Here is a 20,279-nt window from a genome sequence, read left to right on the forward strand (position 1 = left end):
AGCCTGTGAAAGGCAATTTTTTGGGCAGTACAGTATTTTTCTTACTTAACCGGACTAAACCCCATCACAATCCTCACGGAACACACCCCCACCCAACTTTTACTTGACGGACGACTCAAGGACGGTACAGTTAGTCAGATTAGAGCAGCTAGATGGACCCTTCTTTTGCAGGGACGGAAAATCACTGTTAAAAGGACCAAGACCCACACTTTTTTAGCCGATAACCTACAGTACCCAGGCACCCCCCATGAATGTGAAATCATGTCTCCACACCACAACACAGGCCCCTTTATTGTGAAAACACCCCCCAGAAAGATAGGTAGTTCAACCCAGAGCCCCAAGCACACAGACATGTGCGAACCCATTAGGATATATGTGGATGGATCTTCCACAATATTAGAATGGAAGCGCATAACAGGATGCGGCATTTACGTCGAGGACGCGCCCTAGAGGAAATAGCAATAAAACTTCCAGGACACTTAGGCGCGCAGGCGGCAGAACTAGCAGTCGTCGCATACATAGTCGAACACCCAGATTCCTTCCCCAGCCCAACAGACATATATTCGGACAGCCTCTATGTCTGCAACAGCCTTACGGAATTCCTACCCCTGTGGAAAGCAAGAGGATTTGTTTCCGACGACGGAAAACCCCTCCCTTCAGCCCCATTGCTCTGTCACATTCTTGAAAAAGCCCAGGGCAGGACTTTTGGAATAATTAAAGTTCGTAGTCACCATCGTTCCTCCCCCCTGGAAATGTAAAAGCCGATGTACTGGCAAAAGCAGGTTCCAGACACGGATATTTTTGCACACCCCGAAAGCGCACCAGTGAATGCAGTTCAGGTCTCGCAGACTAATATCAAGGATTTAGTGCAGACCCAGAAGCAGGACATCAATCTCAGGGAGATTTTAAAAGGAAAATTTACGGCACCTTACGATAGATTTAAAAATGCACTGACCACACATGACGGTGTGGTGTTAAAAGACACCCTTTATGTGGTTCCTGAACAGGACAGGAATCAGCTCATTTGTTTGTTCCATGACAGTCATGGACATCAGGGAATTGATCCCACTACAGCCCACCTCAGGCAGCTCTGTTGGTGGCCGAGTTTAAAAGAAGATGTAACTCACTACGTTGAGAATTGCCTTATCTGTGCCCAGAACAATCTGGTCATTGGCTTTGATTTTTATGTCATCATTGGCTACAGGAATAGTGCCAGAGGACTGGAGGACAGCAAATGTGGTCCCTTTGTTCAAAAAGGGGAGCAGAGACAACCCCGGCAACTATAGACCGGTGAGCCTCACGTCTGTAGTGGGTAAAGTCTTGGAGGGGATTATAAGAGACAAGATTTATAATCATCTAGATAGGAATAATATGATCAGGGATAGTCAGCATGGCTTTGTGAAGGGTAGGTCATGCCTCACAAACCTTATTGAGTTCTTTGAGAAGGTGACTGAACAGGTAGACGAGGGTAGAGCAGTTGATGTGGTGTATATTGATTTCAGCAAAGCGTTTGATAAGGTTCCCCACGGTAGGCTATTGCAAAAAATACGGAGGCTGGGGATTGAGGGTGATTTAGAGATGTGGATCAGAAATTGGCTAGCTGAAAGAAGACAGAGGGTGGTGGTTGATGGGAAATGTTCAGAATGGAGTACAGTCGCAAGTGGAGTACCACAAGGATCTGTTCTGGGGCCGTTGCTGTTTGTCATTTTTATCAATGACCTAGAGGAAGGCGCAGAAGGGTGGGTGAGTAAATTTGCAGACGATACTAAAGTCGGTGGTGTTGTCGATAGTGTGGAAGGATGTAGCAGGTTACAGAGGGATATAGATAAGCTGCAGAGCTGGGCTGAGAGGTGGCAAATGGAGTTTAATGTAGAGAAGTGTGAGGTGATTCACTTTGGAAGGAATAACAGGAATGCGGAATATTTGGCTAATGGTAAAGTTCTTGAAAGTGTGGATGAGCAGAGGGATCTAGGTGTCCATGTACATAGAGCCCTGAAAGTTGCCACCCAGGTTGATAGGGTTGTGAAGAAGGCCTATGGAGTGTTGGCCTTTATTGGTAGAGGGATTGAGTTCCGGAGTCGGGAGGTCATGTTGCAGCTGTACAGAACTCTGGTACGGCCGCATTTGGAGTATTGCGTACAGTTCTGGTCACCGCATTATAGGAAGGACGTGGAGGCTTTGGAGCGGGTGCAGAGGAGATTTACCAGGATGTTGCCTGGTATGGAGGGAAAATCTTATGAGGAAAGGCTGATGGACTTGAGGTTGTTTTCGTTGGAGAGAAGAAGGTTAAGAGGAGACTTAATAGAGGCATACAAAATGATCAGGGGGTTGGATAGGGTGGACAGTGAGAGCCTTCTCCCGCGGATGGAAATGGCTGGCACGAGGGGACATAACTTTAAACTGAGGGGTAATAGATATAGGACAGAGGTCAGAGGTAGGTTCTTTACGCAAAGAGTAGTGAGGCCGTGGAATGCCCTACCTGCTACAGTAGTGAACTCGCCAACATTGAGGGCATTTAAAAGTTTATTGGATAAACATATGGATGATAATGGCATAGTGTAGGTTAGATGGCTTTTGTTTCGGTGCAACATCGTGGGCCGAAGGGCCTGTACTGCGCTGTATTGTTCTATGTTCTATGTTCTATGTAATCCGGATAGATATGCTAAAAAGACTCAGCTTAGTCACACCCGACCCGTTAATGGTCCCTGGACTAACCTCCAGATTGATTATATTGGACCATTGCCCCCTTGCAGGAATGGTTATAAATATGTACTCATGGTGATAGACACGTTTACAAAATGGGTGGAAGCATTCCCATCCAGAACGAACACGGCAAGATTTTAACCCACCACATCTTTACGAGATGGGGACTCCCCCACAGCATTGAATCCGACCAAGGTTCCCACTTTACGGGACGTGTCATGAAGAACGTCCTCACGATATTTGGCATTACCCAAAAATTCCACATCGCATACCACCCCCAGTCAAGTGGTATCGTGGAGTGCATGAATCGGACCCTAAAATCAACCCTCAGAAAAATGGTCCAGCAAAACAACACCACTTGGGATTCAGTCCTCCCTTTTGCGCTGATGTTTTTGCAAAATACAGTTTCAACTTCCACAGGTTACACCCCACACACCCTCATGACCGGATGCCCCATGAAAGGCACAGAATTTTTATCGGGATTAGATTTGACCAGCCCCGAAGTGACGGCCCCCACACATGAGAAAGCAGTAGAACAATTAGTGGCGAATGTTAAACCGGCTCAGCTAGCAGCCGCAGCGAAATTGGGCACAAGAAAGAAACCGAGCAAGGCTTGTTTCGATAAGACAGTGCATGCGACTGAGTTCAGTGTAGGACAGCAAGTCATGCTCTCCGTATACAATCCCAGCACATTCCTGTCACCTAAATATTCGGGTCCATACTCCATTGCGGACAAAGTAAGCCTTTCCGTCTACAAAATAAAGTACCCCAATGGAAAGACTGCGTGGTTCCGCATCAACCAGCTTAAGGCATATGGAACACAGTCTAACCACACACACCACGTCATGCTCGACGCAGCAGACCACGCCCCGCCCACAGCCAACGTAATCCTACCCTCCCCCAACACGTCCAGCCCACCCACGGACTCAACCTCGACTCCACCCCCAAAATATACACTCCGCCCTGGAACGCCCACAGACTGCAACAGCAGCGACAGCGACTGTGACACAGACAAAAGCCACAGCACGCCACCCTACTATTCCCATGCAACAGGCCCCACACCCACCGAATCTGAGCACGATTCGAGTGATCCCTTCATGATCACTTTCCTAAACAAACCCCACCACCGACCACCGACCTACAATGACGACCCCGACTCCGTTCCCACAGAACTAGACACCACCTTCTGGGTCCGAGATAACTCAGACAGACTCGTCCGGAATGTCGAGAGGGATCCCAAATCATACCATGCAGCCCTATCTGCCCTGATACATTCGAGAGTTTGGCATCCGGGAGAAGATGACGACTTTGAGTCTGACTCCCAAAACGAGAAACCCTTTGCGACCCTGTTCACAACTGATAACTGAGGTGTCATGATGATGTTTTAAAAAGGAACCGCTTAGGAGAAAACGGTGTCCTTTCTGATGTCTGATGGAACCTGCAGCATGTTTTATGTTTGTAGTTGTATTTTTAAATGTTGTATGTAAGTCCGGAATTTTTTTTTCCCGCAGCCCCACGCCACCACCCTTCTGACGCCCACTGGCAGTCAGAGAAACTAGTTTGTCCCGGACGCTAGTTCAGAGGAACTAGTTTGTCCACAGAGACTTGTTAATGTCCCAGACGCCAGTTCAGAGGAACTCGTCTGTCGACAGAAACACAGACCCCCGTTCGTAACTGCCCTACTGGTTCGAAGGAAGAACCAATACGGCAACCCCCCACCCTGACAACATTTCTTGCCTGTTCTTGTCGGTTGCTCAGGCAGTGGAGAAATGGCATTGGGACCCGCCCTGCCTGGGAACCCCCCTCTGGTCAGCTACGCTCGGGTAGCTGTCCTTCCCAGGGATTCCATCCAAATCTTACCCATCGCGGCCCATACGCACCTCATTTCGGCAATTTTCGTTCAAAAAGTTTTGTTTTGTTTCAGGCAACCCTTAGGTTGCCAACCCTATGCTATTCACATCCTCAAACATTTGGATGGTAAATCGCACGGCCTGCGAGACGGCTCGCACTGGTTCAGTATTTTTAAGTGTGTCTTGTCCTGAAATTCGGTTTTTGAAGAAAAAAAAATGAGGGAGTCACACGTAGTGACCAATTATAAAGGGAGTAATTGGCACTAAAGGACAGACAGGCTATCATACGAGATATTAAACCAAGATAGTATCAGACACTATGCTTGATCCCACAGAACTCCAGAAGCTCTAAGAACAGAAGAGGAGAGAAGAGAAAAAAGAACCATGAGGACATCCTCCGTGTTGCTCATCACCCTAATGAACAATTGGTTGCGCGCGAACGCGAACCCCCTGACCCCAACCCCCCAGCCATTAATGATTCACTTCCCCATATTACCCAGAGCCCAGTCACAAGCGACACCACACCATCTTGGTGTGACAGGTTTATAACCTGGTTCTCCCTGTCCTACTTGATAGAATCCCTACTAGTATTGGCGATACTCTGCTGCATCGTGCAGACTATTCATCTGAGGAAATGGAGAAGGAGAGCCTACCGCGCTCGCACCCCGGTATATAGGATAAAATCCCCTATTTTTGGTTATGACCAGACCCCCGACACCCGCGATCTATAATAAAGAACATTCGTTTGGGCTTTTTTTGTGAATAAAGAAATGTGTTTGATGAGCGATTGTACAATCCTGAGCTTGACTGCCAAGCCAGGAAAAATGTGAATAATGCTGCTATGATTTTGTTTGTATTGTTTAGGAAGTTAGTATGATTGAATGTTTGAGTGAGTGTAGTTTATTGAGGATAGTTAGAGGTACCGTTTTTCTTATTTTGTAATGCATGTCCTTGTTTTGGCATAGCGCCACTTAGAATTGTCAGTTAAAAAATTTCCTGCATAGTTATGGTCAGTGTAGAGGCCATAAAAGAGTGCTCGCCGGGTCAGGGAATGAAGAACAACGCAGTTATGTGATCCTTCACGCTTCGCGTTAGGATCACAAGGAGGGTGTGTAGCCACCTGGGTTGGCCAATTCCCGACGTAAAATGGAGAACAGCAAAGGCTGAAGGGAAATTCAGCCAACACAGGCAGAAACTAGCAGGTGCAAGTTTACTGTGTATTAGACTCTGCAAAAGCCCAGACAGCATCGATACCAGCAACCATCGGCATAATAATGTAGCAGCCATCTACATACTAATGAGCGATCCGCCGGAACAATCGAAACATTTAAGGTAAACAAGGCCAAGCCAGACTCCTCGGCGCCAGCAGGAGCCAACACAAAAGAGGTTAACGGACACCTAAAGACCGCCCAACGATCAGGGAACCGCTCCAGCATTGGAGAAATCGAACCAAGCGATTGGAATGAAGTCCAATCACTTGAAACCAGGTAGGGGGTCTGCCCTGAAGGGCGGGAAGCCCCTGGGGACCATAAAGTAAAGCCCCCAAGTTCAAATCGTCCTTCTTGACAGGTCACTCAGCAACGCGAACTAACCCTTGACAGTGACCTGTCCAGCTGCCTCTAAAGAACGTAAGATTCAAGTCAACGCTCACTACAAGATAGGTGCTCCTAGCTACCAGTCCATACCAGCTTTTGAATCCCGCAGACTCCGAACCCGAACAAAAGGCCATTTGTTCCCCTGACCTGGTGGGCCAGTCCGAAGCTAAGTATAGGACTGTTAGTTTTAGAAGTAGCTTAGAAAGTAGCGTTTATGCATGAGTAGTGATTTACTGTGTATAATAAATGTGCTTTGATTTGAATCTTACTAATTGGTGTATTGAGTTATTGATCATTACTTGAACTTGAACCTCGTGGCGGTATCATAAAGATACCTGGCGACTCTAGAGCAAAGGTTATAAAACAGCCAATTGAACCAACCAAAAGTTAGCAACAACAGCCCAGCTCCACCCACACTCTGATATCACTGATAAACACCCATTTCTTAAAGGTACATCTCTTAAACACACATTTTTTAAATGTACTCTCACATGACACCTTCCCCAAGAATAGAAAATACCATGAACTTCAAGATGGATTCATTTTTCACCTTTTCACTATCCTTTAAGAAATGCACACAGTAAATATACTTTTTTGTTTTTTGCAAACGGGTTTAATAATATAGTCCATTTTCTTTTGTTCTTCTTCCTCCAACTAAAATCCTTCTCGATTGACCGTCTCTTTGAACAAGAAGGTCTCTGCTCGATCCATCCATTTCTCTACGCCTCGGCATGTCTCTTTAAAGTCAGCATTGGACCCAGAATTGGCTGAGTGACAGGAAGCAGAGGGTGATGGTCTCTACTACCCACACTCTCTAGGTGAAAAACATTTCCTCTAAAACCTCCTGCCCCTCACCTTAAAATTATGCTCCCTCATTATTGACCCTTCAACTAAGGGTAACAGCTGCTTCCTATCCACCCCTCATAATCTTATACATCGTTGGGCGGCACAGTGGTACAGATGTTAGCACTACTGCCTCAAGGCACCAAGGACCCGGGTTCGATACCAGCCCCGGGTCACCAAAAGTGTGGATTTTGCATATTCTCCCCATGTCTGCATGGGTCTCACCCCCACAACCCAAAGATGTGCAGGGTAGGTGGATTGGCCATGCTAAATTGCCCCTTAATGAAAAAGTAATAATCTTATACACCATAATCAGGTCCCCCCTCAGCCTTCTCTGCTCCAAAGAAAACAATCCGAGTCTGTCCAGCCTCTTTTTACAGCTCGAATACTCCATCCCATTGCTGCATTTCATGGTCATCAACAGACTTTTCATTCCAGATTTTTATTGAATTCAAATTTCACCATCTGCCGTGGTGGGATTCAAACCCGGGTCCCAAGAGCACTATCCTGAATCTCTGGATTACTAGTCCAATGAGAATACCACTACACACCACCTCCCCATGTCATGGACAGATTCATCCATGGCAGGTAAATTTGTGAGGATGGGGTCAAGTATGTTTTTCCCTCTTTTTAGTTCCCTCACCACATGCTGCAATCTAGCAGCCATGTCCTTTAAAACGTGGCTAGTTTTGTCTGCAATGATGTTCAACATGGAGGAGTACTGATTCATCAGCTGAAGGGGAGCAGGGAAGCAGTAGGTGGTAATCAACCGGTAAGTTTCTTTGTCTATGTTTGACATGATGCCATGAGACATCAGGGGTTCCAGACCAATGTTGAGGACTTCCAGTGCAACACTCTCCTGACTGTATACCACTGGGTGCTACCTCTGCTGGGCCTGTCCTGCTGCTGGGACAGGTGATACCCAGAGATGGTGATGGTGGCATCTGGGACTTTATCTGTAAGGAATGCATCCATTAGAATGAGCATCTCAAGCTGTTTTTTGTCTAATCTGTGAAACAGCTCTCCCAATTTTGGTATAATCCCCCAGATGTTAGTAAGGAGGACTTTGAAGGATCGACAGGGCTGAGTTTGTTGTTTCTGGTGCTGAGATCAAAGCAGGCTGGTCCATCTGGTTTCATTCCTTTTTATTGGCTGTTTAGTGGTTTGGTACTACTGAGTGGATTGCTAGACTATTTCAGAGGGCAGTTAATAGTCAACCACATTGCTGTAGATCTAGAGTCACATGTAGGCCAGACCAGGTAAGGATGCAGATTTCATACATAGAAACATAGAAAATAGAAGCAGGAGTAGGCCATTCTGCCCTTCAAGCCTGCTGCACCATTTATTATAAGACCATAAGACCTAGGAGCAGAATTAAGCCACTCGGCCCATCGAGTCTGTTCCGCCATTCAATCATGGCTGATATTTTTCTCATCCCCATTCTCCAGCCTTCTCCCCATAACCCCTGATCCCATTATTAATCAAGAACCGATCTATCTCTGTCTTAAAGACACTCAGTGATTTGGCCTCCACAGCCTTCTGCGGCAAAGAGTTCCATAGATTCACCACTCTCTGGCTGAAGAAATTCCTCACCTCTCTTTAAACGATCGTCCCTTTAGTCTGAGATTGTGTCCTCTGCTTCTAGTTTTTACTACAAGTGGAAACATCCTTTCCACGTCCACTCTATCCAAGCCTCGCAATATCCTGTAATTTTCAATAAGATCCCCCCTCACCCTTCTAACCTCCATTGAGTACAGACCCAGAGTCCTCAACCATTTCTCATACGGCAAGCTCTTCATTCCAGGGATTATTCTTGTGAAGCTCCTCTGGACTCTTTCCAAGGCCAACACATCCTTCCTTAGATACGGGGCCTACAACTGCTCACAATACTCCAAATGGGGTCTGACCAGAGTCTTATATAGCCTCAGAAGTACATCTCTGGTCTGTATTCTAGCCCTCTCGACATGAATGCTAACATTGCATTTGCCTTCCTAACTGCTGACTGAACCTGCACGTTAACCTTCAGAGAATCGTGAACAAAGACTCCTAAATCCCTTTGTGCTTCTGATTTCATAAGCATCTTCCCATTTTCGAAAATAATCTATGCCTCCATTTCTCCTTCCAAAGTGCACAACCTCACACTTTTCCACATTGTATTCCATCTGCCATTTCTTTCCCCACTCTCCGAGCCTGTCGAAGTCCTTCTGCAGCCCCCCTGCTTCCTCAACACTATCTGTCCTTCTGATCTTTGTATCATCTGCAAACTTAGCAACAGTGCCTTCAGTTCCTTCTTCCAGATCATTTATGTATATTGTGAGAAGTTGTGGTCCCAGCACAGACCCCTGAGGCATACCACTAGTCACTGGCTGCCATCCTGAAAAAAAAACCTTTATCCCCACTCTCTGCCTTCTGCCAGTCAGCCAATCCTCTATCCATGCCAGGATCTTACCCTTAACACCATGAGCTCTTAACATATATAACAGTCTCTATGCAGCACCTTGTCAAAGGCCTTCTGGAAATCTAAATAAATCACGTCCACTGGTTCTCCTTTGTCTAACTTCCTTCTTACTTCCTCAAAGAACTTTATGATCGTGGCTGATCATCAAATTCAGCACCCTGACCCTGCCCTCCAACCCATATCGCTTTATCCCTTTAGCCCCAAGAGCTACATCTAATTCCTTCTTGAAATCACACAATGTTTTGGCCTCAACTATTTTCTGTGGTAGTTAATTCTGCAGATTCACCACTCTCTAGGTGAAGACATTTCTTCTCACCTCAGTCCTAAAGGTTTAACCTTTATTCTCAAACTACGACTCCTAGTTCTGGACTCCCTCACCATTGAGAGCATTCTTTCTGAATCTACCCTGACTAATCCTGTTAGAATTTTACAAGTTTCTATGGGACCCCATCTCACTCTTGTAAACTCCAATGAATATAATCCTAAACGATTTTGTCTCTCCTTATATGACAGACCCGCCATCCCAGGAATTAGCCTTGGAAACCGAATAATAATAGTAATCTTTAATGTCACAAATAGGCTTACATTAACACTGCAATTAAGTTACTGTGAAAATCCCCTAGTCGCCACACTCTGGCGCCTGTTCAGGTACATAGAGGGAGAATTAAGAATGTCCAAAATCACTAACAGCTCGTCTTTCGGGACTTGTGGGAGGAAAACAGAGCACAAGGAAACCCACGCAGACACGGGGAGAACGTGCAGAATCCGTGACCCAAGCCAGGAGTCAAACCTGGGACCTTGGCGCTGTGAAGCAACAGTGCAAACCACTGTGCCACCGTGCTTCGCAGCACTCCCTTGTATTGTTGTTATTGTTATAAGTGGAAGCAGCTTCAAGCACTTCAAAACTATTTTTAAAAATGTCATGCCAATTTTGTTCGGGTAAAGAGAGAACTTTGCTGGCTCACCAGAGACATTGAAACATTGTTGATTAGGGTGCTGGAAATTCCAAACTTCCTCCCATCCCATGACCAAAATAAATCCCAAATGCCTTTATTGGAAAAGTGAAAAATATTTTTTTTCTCTTCAGCCTGTTTTAAGTAGTACACCTTGAGAACTCAACAAAGATGCTCTGTAAGGATATTTATTTTCATATTTTGTTTTAAATTATTAATCAGATTTCTTTTTCTTGGCAGAGCAACTTGACAGAACTGAAATCTTTCGGCTCTCCACCAGATGCCGTAGTTATTGTTTCTGCTGCTGTGATGATCCTTTTAGCACCAAGTGGAAAAGTCCCAAAGGACAAGAGTTGGAAAGCTGCCAAGGTTATGATGGGTAAAGTGGATGCTTTTTTAGATTCACTGATAAATTATGACAAGGAACGCATTCCTGAGTCTTCTTTGAAAGCTTTCCGGTATGTCAATTATTTATTTTAACTCTTCTATTGCTTTGAATATAGCACTGTTTTTAATCATATCACAATCACTACTACCTTTCTTTAAAACATATTTTACTGATTGTAAAGCTGGTTGGAAATGCATTTATCTTTCGATAAACTTAGGCCTGAATTTTTGCGAACCCATGCGCCTCCTCACTCACAACCCTTTGCCCTGACATCATTCATCCCAACTCATCCTGCGTCTACCATGGGAAAGAAGCCTCAGGACTCATGCTGAGACTAAATAAAGTTGTGTCTATTGTTATAATCCCAGCTGTGAGTTCCAGGGCAGATCCATGGCTCAATAGATCATGACTTTTATTTTTTGTTTAGAGACGTGGCTGAACAGAATCGCAGGACCTCCAATTTTGCCAAAAGAATAAGACATTTGTTAAACAAGAAAAGATTAACTATCGTACATTAGTCTTTCACCTCAGCTATACCTTTACAGAGATGTACAGAAGTGTACGGGCGGTACAGTGGCACAGTTGTTAGCACTGCTGCCTCACAGCGCGAGGGACCCGGGTTCAATTCCAGCCTTGGGTGACTGTCTGTGTGGAGACCCCCCCCCCCCACCTTGGTACCGTTCCCCATTTGTGGGGACCAGTGCTGAACAGCACCCAGCTGCAGTCTCCTCAGCAAGGCTGATAGATGCTGATGATAAGGCCATTAGATCTGGCACGAGCATGGCTAAGTGGGTTCTTAAACTCACTTAGCTGCGCCCATTGTGGGCGGGACCAGATCACGACTTCACACGAGAGCTGGTCAGATAATGGCGATCGGGAATCCCAGGAGAGGCCATTCCCGAGATATACTGGCCGCGTCGCACCCTGTTCTGGCAGGAAGCGGCTGGTAGGTGGTGCCCCATTTCTGTATGATTCTCCTTTGCATCTGGTATTATACAGTCAAATGTATAATACATTCTGATGGTGTTCATAGAATCATAGAATTTACAGTGCAGAAGGAGGCCATTCGGCCCATCGAGTCTGCATCGGCTCTTGGAAAGAGCACCCCACCCAAGCTCATACCTCCACCCTATCCCCATAACCCAGTAACCCCACCCAACACTAAGGGTGTTGTTGCACATTTAAATTTGAAACATATTTACATAGCTCTACACTGCCTATAATGCCCCCAAAATACCAGTCAGGAACCTGTTGGACAATCTCAGCAGATCTGACAGCATCTGTGGAGAGAGAAGGGAGCTAACCTTTTGAGTCTGGATGACTCTTTGTCAAAGCTGGAGAGAACTGGAAGTAGGGTCAGATTTACACTTTTGTGAGGGGACGAGGAGCAGTGAAGCTGGATAGGGGCCAGCTAGCCCCCTGCAAGGCTGTGAAATGGAGAATCCAGCCCCTATGTAAGGATGCGCGACAACGCAGTATCGGCAAGCAGAAACTTATTGCCAAGTACCGCACACATGAGTATGGCCTCAACCGGGACCTTCGATTCATGTCGCAACATTCACCCCCCACCATCTGACCTGGGCTTGCAAAATCCAACCAACTGTGCTGGCTTGTGACAATTCACACCTCTTTAACCTGTGATTATCCTTCTCTCCAGTTGCTCCGTCTGGACCTATAAAGACTTAATTACCTGCAAAAGCTCGCATTCAAAGTACCGTCTTGCATCTTTGACGTCGTCTATATATACATGTTTCTGGAACCCACCTCTTCATTCACCTGAGGAAGGAGCTGTGCTCCGAAAGCTAGTGATTCAAAACAAACCTGTTGTAGGTTACAGCACTTCAGGTGCAGGTCCTAATGATTTGAGGGTTTCTGCCTCCAACACCAAACGAGGTAGCAAATTGCAGACTCTCTATCCTCTGGATGAAGAAGGTTTTTATCATGTCCCTTCTAATTCTTCTATTACTTCTAATTTTGCCTGGAAGGCAATGGGGAGCGTGAAAAGGCATTGCTGCCCTCTACAACTAATGAAGGACCTTAAATTCATTGGAAGGTGCATGTTCCACTGCCGGCAGGTACTTAACAGTGTTATGGGCCAGGGTTTAGAGAATCCCAAAGTGTATCATGGAGTTCACCTGACCCACAACTTTTACTAGATTGTGGTATGGGGAGCACACGGCCCACTCTACAGGTGTGGTACAACAGAAATGAAAAAGTATTTTTTAAAACAAAACAATGTTTATTCTATGAACTCAGTTAACCTTTCTAAAACAAACAGTGAACATCTTAGCAACCAGCAAATCAAATACACCCCCCAAAGAATACAACACTAAGTAATCTGTATGCTGTTCTTTTAACACCCAGAAGACTTAACAAACCTTCAAACATAAGCACATCAGAGTTTACATCACTACTGAAAACATTTACATTTCTGAATTCACCAAATGATCAAGAGATAGTCCTTCATGGCAGAGGTCAACAGTACAGCTGCTTTGGCTGACTTCAGCTGCAACACTGAAAAACAAAAACAAAAAGACAGACACACCCAAGCTTTTCTCAAAGTGAAACTAAAAAGCAGAACCAGAGCTCAGCTCCACCCACACTCTGACATCACTGCAGTAACATGAGCAGCCAAACATTTCTTAAAGCGACATTCTCATGACAACAGCACTATGGCTCAGAGACATTCTGCGGAATCGGTAAATAGCCTCCTATGTTTTGGAGCAACAAACACTCTGAGGCTCCTCAAGTTTGTCTGCCGGAAGGTGAATACCCAGAGGCCTGTTCTGAGGTTTGTGGTTGTAATCACCTTGCCTAAGTGTACCAGGTCATTGAAACTTTTTCAGGACTGGATCCAGGTTCTGCCCCCCACACTTCTGTGACGCAGTGTCCATCCACACCGCTGGCTCTGTGTGAGTGATTTCTCCTAACTTTCTCTGAGTAGAGAATCTTGTTCCTAAATCCTCATGGCCTCTAGCACCCCTCTCAGATGCTTGTCTGAAAAATAAGGGATTGACCCGTCCTCAGGTTGTAGGCTTTGGCTCTCTTGAGACATCATAGAAATGAGGTTTTCTGTGAGTCCAGCAATGAAACAGCAGCCACAGTAATATCTGCCGTGGTGAGTTTAAATCAGACACGCAACTGAATTGATCTGCATTCATTTTCATCCTGACAACTATTAATTGGGTGTGAAAACTACCTTTAGTGGAGTGGATTTTGCCGTGAAACTTCAGAACCCATTTCTGACCCCGTCTCCCTCCGGAAGTGGAATCATGACACAGAAACAGTCCTGACCTCTGATTCCCATCTCTGCATTGATAATCCAGCACTGTCAGTTTGAATTTCAAGGTCCCAGAGAGTGTTGGATCATCGGAACAGATGCGATGGAGGCAGAGAAAGTGGGAGAATGAAATTGAGTCCTTACAGGTAACTGTGTGTGGGTGTTGTAGTCAAGGTAGCTGTGGGAGTAATGGATATTGGTGGTCAGGCTATCACCAGGAATGGAGACAGAGAGGCTATGGAAGGGAAGAGTTGGAGATAGGCCATGTGAAGGTGAAAGAGAGATGGAAATTGGAAGCAAAGTCAATGAGCTGGAGTCTCCGCCGGCGGGATCCTCCATTTCACCTGCAGCACACTCATGCCCGCAGATTTCCTGTTGGCGTGGGGGTGCCTATAATGGAAGACCTCATTGGCTGGCTGCCTGGACGGACGATCCCGCTGCCGGCGGGGGTGCGCCACACCAGAAAACGGGTGCGGCGGGACAGAGAATCCTGCCCAATATTTTTTTATAGGTCCACACTGGAGCATGAAGTAGCACTGATAACAGCCATCGATGTAATGGAAAAAGAGTTCCGTGGTGGGGGGGGGGTGGGGGGGTGGGGGGGTGGGGGGGCACCTGAGTAGGACTGGAACAAGGAATGTTCCACATATCCCACAAAAAGACAGGCATAACTGGAGCCAATGCAGTTACCCATGGACCTCATGAAAATAAAAATAAAGCATGTTTAGACTGAAATCTGGGCATATTTATCTCTTATTGGTTTTGGACTTAAATGTGTACAAACATATTTTCCAAACCAATTTTGGATTGAAAATATTCCAACTGTTTACCACTGCTCATATGTAATGCATCAAATGTTTATTGTATTACTTAGGTTGTAATATAAAAAAAGATTATATTCTTTCGTCTAGGATATTGAATGGCTCCTTTATTTGACCGCATTCTTAATGAGTTGGTTACTTTTGTTTTAATATTTACTTATTTCCACCACTTTTAACAGGCCATTTCTTGATAATCCAATGTTTGATGCTGATTTTATTCGTACAAAGTCCATAGCTGCAGCTGGTCTGTGTTCATGGTGTATAAACATTGTAAGATTTTATGAGGTTTTCTGTGAAGTGGAACCTAAAAGGATAGCCCTGGCACAGGCTAATGCTGAACTGGCAGCTGCACAGGAAAAACTTGCTGGTATCACACGTATGATAAATGTAAGTGTGTATGTCAAGTAATGTACTACACATTATTTTCCATTTTTAGCATTTAATAAGAAGTTTAAATATACACAATACTGCAGGATGTATTTTAAAAAGTATCTATATGTAAAATTGCATTCATGCTTTACAGTTATGACGTCCAATTCCAGTTGATGTTACTAGTGGATGGGAAAGTTCCAGAATGGAACCCTGGTTCAAAAGACTAATTTATACTTCTTTTGTAAAACATGGATGAACAGAATCACAGGAATGCCAATTATCTTTTTGCAACAACAAAAACATTTATTAAACATGAAAAGTTTGACTATGATACAATACTCCTTCACTCCCACTTATCTTCACAAATGTACACAGATTTTAAGGATAACACAAGTGACAAAATATATCTTATGTTAAAATGTTCTCAGTAAACACACAGTCCCTGTAACCCTACAGAGTAACTGTGGTCAGATAACACCCCACTCTGAAATCAAATGGTAGATGTCAGCCAATTGATCTTCTGTGGATTTCTCCCCAAATACCTCACAGATGATTGTCACACAAGGTTTTCCAAACTCTACTCTCGAAATAAATGTTTCAGAATCTTCTTAGAACAATGCCTTCCCTCAGCTGTTTTCAGCAAGGATCCACCTCCAGGATTTACAACTCTCAGTATTATTTTGTCTTGAATTGCCACGTGCATTCAAGCTTCCATGCAAGATCTCTCACATATTCAGTCCACAACCAAATACTACTACTCCAATGACTGGAATAAATACACCAACCTGAAAATTGCTTCACCTATCTTGCTTTTCTCCAGCCAATTTCACCCAGTCTTCCCTTTCCATCTTTCCATGTCTTTCATTAACTTCAGTAAATAGTACCATGCCCAAATTCCAGTTCCGGCTTTCCTTTTTACTTCAAACTTCCTGGAAATTCTCTTCATTTTCTTTGTTCCAGAACTAATCGTCCTTTCGTTTCTGGGACTTGCATTCTTGCCCATTACCCCATGGTCCTGCTTCTGCTTCTATTGCTGGCAGAGCTGAGAGAACCGCTCTCTCTCTAGCTGTGAAGATCCTCTGCTAATGGGTTCAGTTAAAACTAAAATCTCAAAGTCTTTTCCCCTAAAGGTGGCCCCTGGTTGCTAAGCAACAGCCCATTTATCCTCTGGGATCTTGTCACCTTTCACAACATAAGCTTTCTTTTTAAAAAAATATATATTTATTAAAGTTTTTTAAGACAATTTTTCTCCCTTACAAACAATAACCACCCCCCCCCATAACAAAAAAAAACGAGAAATCGTGCAGAGCAAGATATACACATGGCAAAATTATATATTTACACAGCTTTGTACACTGGCCCCCACCCATACGTGCCAGTTTCCCCAACCCTTCATGTTATCTCTTGCTCATCCGCCCTCCCAGGCAGTCCCCCCTTTCCCCCCCCCCTCCCAGGACGTCCCCTCCACCCCCTCCCCCCCCCCCCCCTAAGGTTGCTGCTGCTGCTGACCGACCTTCCTCTAACGCTCCGCGAGATAGTCTAGGAACGGTTGCCACCGCCTGTAGAACCCCTGCGCAGACCCTCTCAAGGCAAACTTAATCCTCTCCAACTTTATGAACCCAACCATATCATTTATCCAGGCCTCCAGGCTGGGGGGGCTTCGCCTCCTTCCACATTAGCAAGATCCTTCGCCGGGCTACTAGGGATGCAAAGGCCAGAATGCCGGCCTCTTTCGCCTCCTGCACTCCCGGTTCGTCCACTACTCCAAATATAGCTAGCCCCCAGCTTGGCTTGACCCAGACTTTCACCACCTGAGATATTGCTCCCGCCACTCCTCTCCAGAACCCCTCCAGTGCCGGGCATGACCAAAACATATGGACATGGTTCGCTGGGCTCCCTGAGCACCTTCCACATCTGTCCTCTACCCCAAAAACCTACTCAACCTCGCCCCCGTCAAGTGCGCTCTGTGGACCACCTTAAATTGTATCAGGCTGAGCCTGGCACACGAGAAGGAGGAATTAACCCTACCTAGGGCATCAGCCCACAGACGTTCCTCAATCCCCTCCCCCAGCTCCTCCTCCCATTTACCCTTCAACTCTTCTACCAGCGCTTCCCCCTCTTCTTTCAACTCCTGGTGTATTTCCGACACCTTGCCCTCCCCGACCCATACACCCGAGATCACCCTATCTTGAACTTCTTGTGCCGGGAGCAACGGGAATTCCCTCACCTGTCGCCTCACTAAAGCCATCACCTGCATATATCTAAAGGCATTTCCCGGGGGTAACTCGAACTTCTCCTCCGGTACCCCTAGGCTCGCAAACGTCCCGTCGATGAACAGGTCCCCCATTCTTCCAATCCCCGCCCGATGCCAGCTCTGGAACCCCCCGTCCATCTTCCCCTGGACAAACCGGTGGTTACCCCTGATCGGGGACCACACAGATGCTCCCATTGCACCCCGGTGCCGTCTCCACTGGCCCCAGATCCTTAGCGTTGCCGCCACCACCGGGCTCGTGGTATACTTTGTCGGCGAGAGCGGCAGCGGTGCCGTCACCAACGCCCCCAGTCTCGTTCCTTTACAGGGCGCCATCTCCATCCTCTTCCATGCCGTCCCCTCTCCCTCCATAACCCACTTGCGGATCATTGCCACATTTGCTGCCCAGTAGTAGCTCCCCAGGTTTGGCAGCGCCAACCCTCCTCTAGTGTCCCTACTGCGTTCCAGGAACCCTCTCCTTACTCTCGGGGTCTTATTCGCCCACACAAACCCCATAATACTCCTGCCTACTCTCTTAAAAAAGGCCTTAGTGATCACGATGGGAAGGCACTGAAACACAAACAGAAATCTCGGAAGGACCACCATTTTGACCGACTGCACCCTACCCGCCAGCGAGAGCGGTAACATGTCCCATCTTTTGAAATCCTCCTCCATTTGCTCCACCAACCTCGTCAGATTCAGTTCATGTAGGGTCCCCCAACTCCTGGCTATCTGGATCCCCAGATACCGAAAGCTCCCCTCCGCCCTCCTCAGCGGTAGGTCCCCTATCCCTCTTTCTTGGTCCCCCGCCTGTAATTCAAAGAGCTCACTCTTCCCTACATTGAGCTTATAGCCCGAAAACTCCCCAAACTCCCTTAGAGTCTGCATGACCTCCACCATCCCCTCCATTGGATCCACCACGTACAGGTCATCCGCATGTAGCGACACCCGATGCTCTTCTCCCCCTCGGACCACCCCCCTCCATTTATTAGACTCCCTCAATGACATGGCCAATGGTTCGATCGCCAATGCGAACAACAGGGGGGACAGGGGGCACCCCTGCCTCGTCCCTCGGTACAGTCAAAAGTACACCGACCTCTGCCGGTTCATCACTACACTCGCCATCGGGGCTCTGTAAAGGAGCTTAACCCAATTGATAAACCCTACCCCGAACCCAAACCTACACAGCACCTCCCAGAGGTACTCCCACTCTACTCAGTCAAAGGCCTTCTCCGGATCCATAGCTGCCACTATCTCCGCCTCTCCCTCCTCCGATGGCATCATTATCACGTTTAAGAGCCGCCGCACATTGGTGTTTAGTTGCCCGCCCTTTACAAATCCCGCCTGGTCCTCGTGGATTACCCCCGGGACACAGTCCTCGATCCTCGTGGCCAGCACTTTTGCCAGCAACTTTGCTGGAAATCACATTGAGGAGCGTGATCGGCCTGTACGATACACATTGCAGTGGGTCCTTGTCCCGCTTTAGTACTCTTTTCTGTACCTCCTGGATCTTAGCTTCGTGGGCCTTCTGGGTGATCCCGAGTCCTTCAATTGCCAAAAGCACAGGCGCCAACATCTCCTTGCTCATCTCCTCGCGCTGCTCCTCGAAGCAGCGCTTGATGAACTCCTGCAGCTCCCCTTTGCCCCTGGCCGCCGCCATTTTGTTTTCTTTCCCTCGCTTCTCCCATTGCTCCAGTGCCGCTCCTTTGGCCGTTACACTTCTGGTCCGTTTCATAGAAGTTGGAGGGAGACCTCTCTCTTCCCTTCCCCACGGGTTGTGTCAAAAAAAAAGAGTTCCGTTGGGCCCGAAAGTCCGTGGTAGCGGGAGCTGCCGAATCGTGCGGCTTAGATCCGCATAGCCGCAACCGGAAGTCGAGAGGGAATCCTTTTGGCAATGTTCGCTTCACCAGTCTGCCCCAAAAAGTCTATGGAAACTCCTGAAAAAGGTCTGAGAGTCGGTTCCAGACGGGAGCTGCCAAATGCGCGACCTACTCCTTCATGGCCGCCACCGGAAGCCTCGTCCCTGCTTCTTCAATGGCCTTGGTAGATCTTTTCACAGTTGTTCCCTCTGCTGCTAGAATTCACCTTTGATAGAGTCAAGTCAGATTGCAGCTTTAAGCTTGCCCTTCCCCCGCCTGCATGCTGGAAGAGGCTTTGGTCTATTCCTGCAGCTCAAGCCAAATCTTTTACTGGTTCTGCCGGGTCTGGTAGCCAAAAGACATAACATTCCTGGGGGACACTGTCAGGGGAATGCTGCTGTCTTCTTCCCACAATGGGAAATGTCAAACAAATGCCGTGGGGGCCCTGTAAAAGAGCCCAAAAGTCCGTTCCAAGCGGGAGCTACCGAATATGCGACCTAGCTCTGCATAGCCGCACCTGGAAGTCCACCATAATCTTTCTAAGCACAATAGAAACACATTTTAAAATGAAACCAAAAAACCCCATTCATGCAAACACCCTTGTTTGACATGAGTTAAGAAGAGTTGTACCCTTTCTTATACAGAAACACTATACCAAACCCACTTCAATCTTTACCTTATTCCTAATATCCAACAATATAAACATAAGACCATAAGACATAGGAGCGGAAGTAAGGCCATTCGGCCCATCGAGTCCACTCCACCATTCAATTATGGCTGATTTCAACTCCATTTACCCGCTCTCTCTCCATAGCCCTTAATTCCTCGAGAAATCACGAATTTATCAACTTCTGTCTTAAAGACACTCAACGTCCCGGCCTCCACCGCCCTCTGTGGCAATGAATT

General features: G+C 46.6%; 1 protein-coding gene across 1 annotated transcript in view; it reads left to right on the forward strand.

The window, feature by feature from the left end:
- Nucleotides 1-20,279, forward strand: part of LOC140395604 (dynein axonemal heavy chain 17-like) — an 896,966-nt gene that overhangs the window by 690,576 nt on the left and 186,111 nt on the right. Inside the window, exons 60-61 of the mRNA XM_072483576.1 lie at nucleotides 10,643-10,860; nucleotides 15,071-15,278. Coding sequence (XP_072339677.1) covers nucleotides 10,643-10,860; nucleotides 15,071-15,278 — 426 coding nt within the window. The remainder of the gene's footprint in view (nucleotides 1-10,642; nucleotides 10,861-15,070; nucleotides 15,279-20,279) is intronic.

This window comes from Scyliorhinus torazame, chromosome 18 (assembly GCF_047496885.1).
Source record: "Scyliorhinus torazame isolate Kashiwa2021f chromosome 18, sScyTor2.1, whole genome shotgun sequence".
Lineage (NCBI taxonomy): Eukaryota > Metazoa > Chordata > Chondrichthyes > Carcharhiniformes > Scyliorhinidae > Scyliorhinus > Scyliorhinus torazame.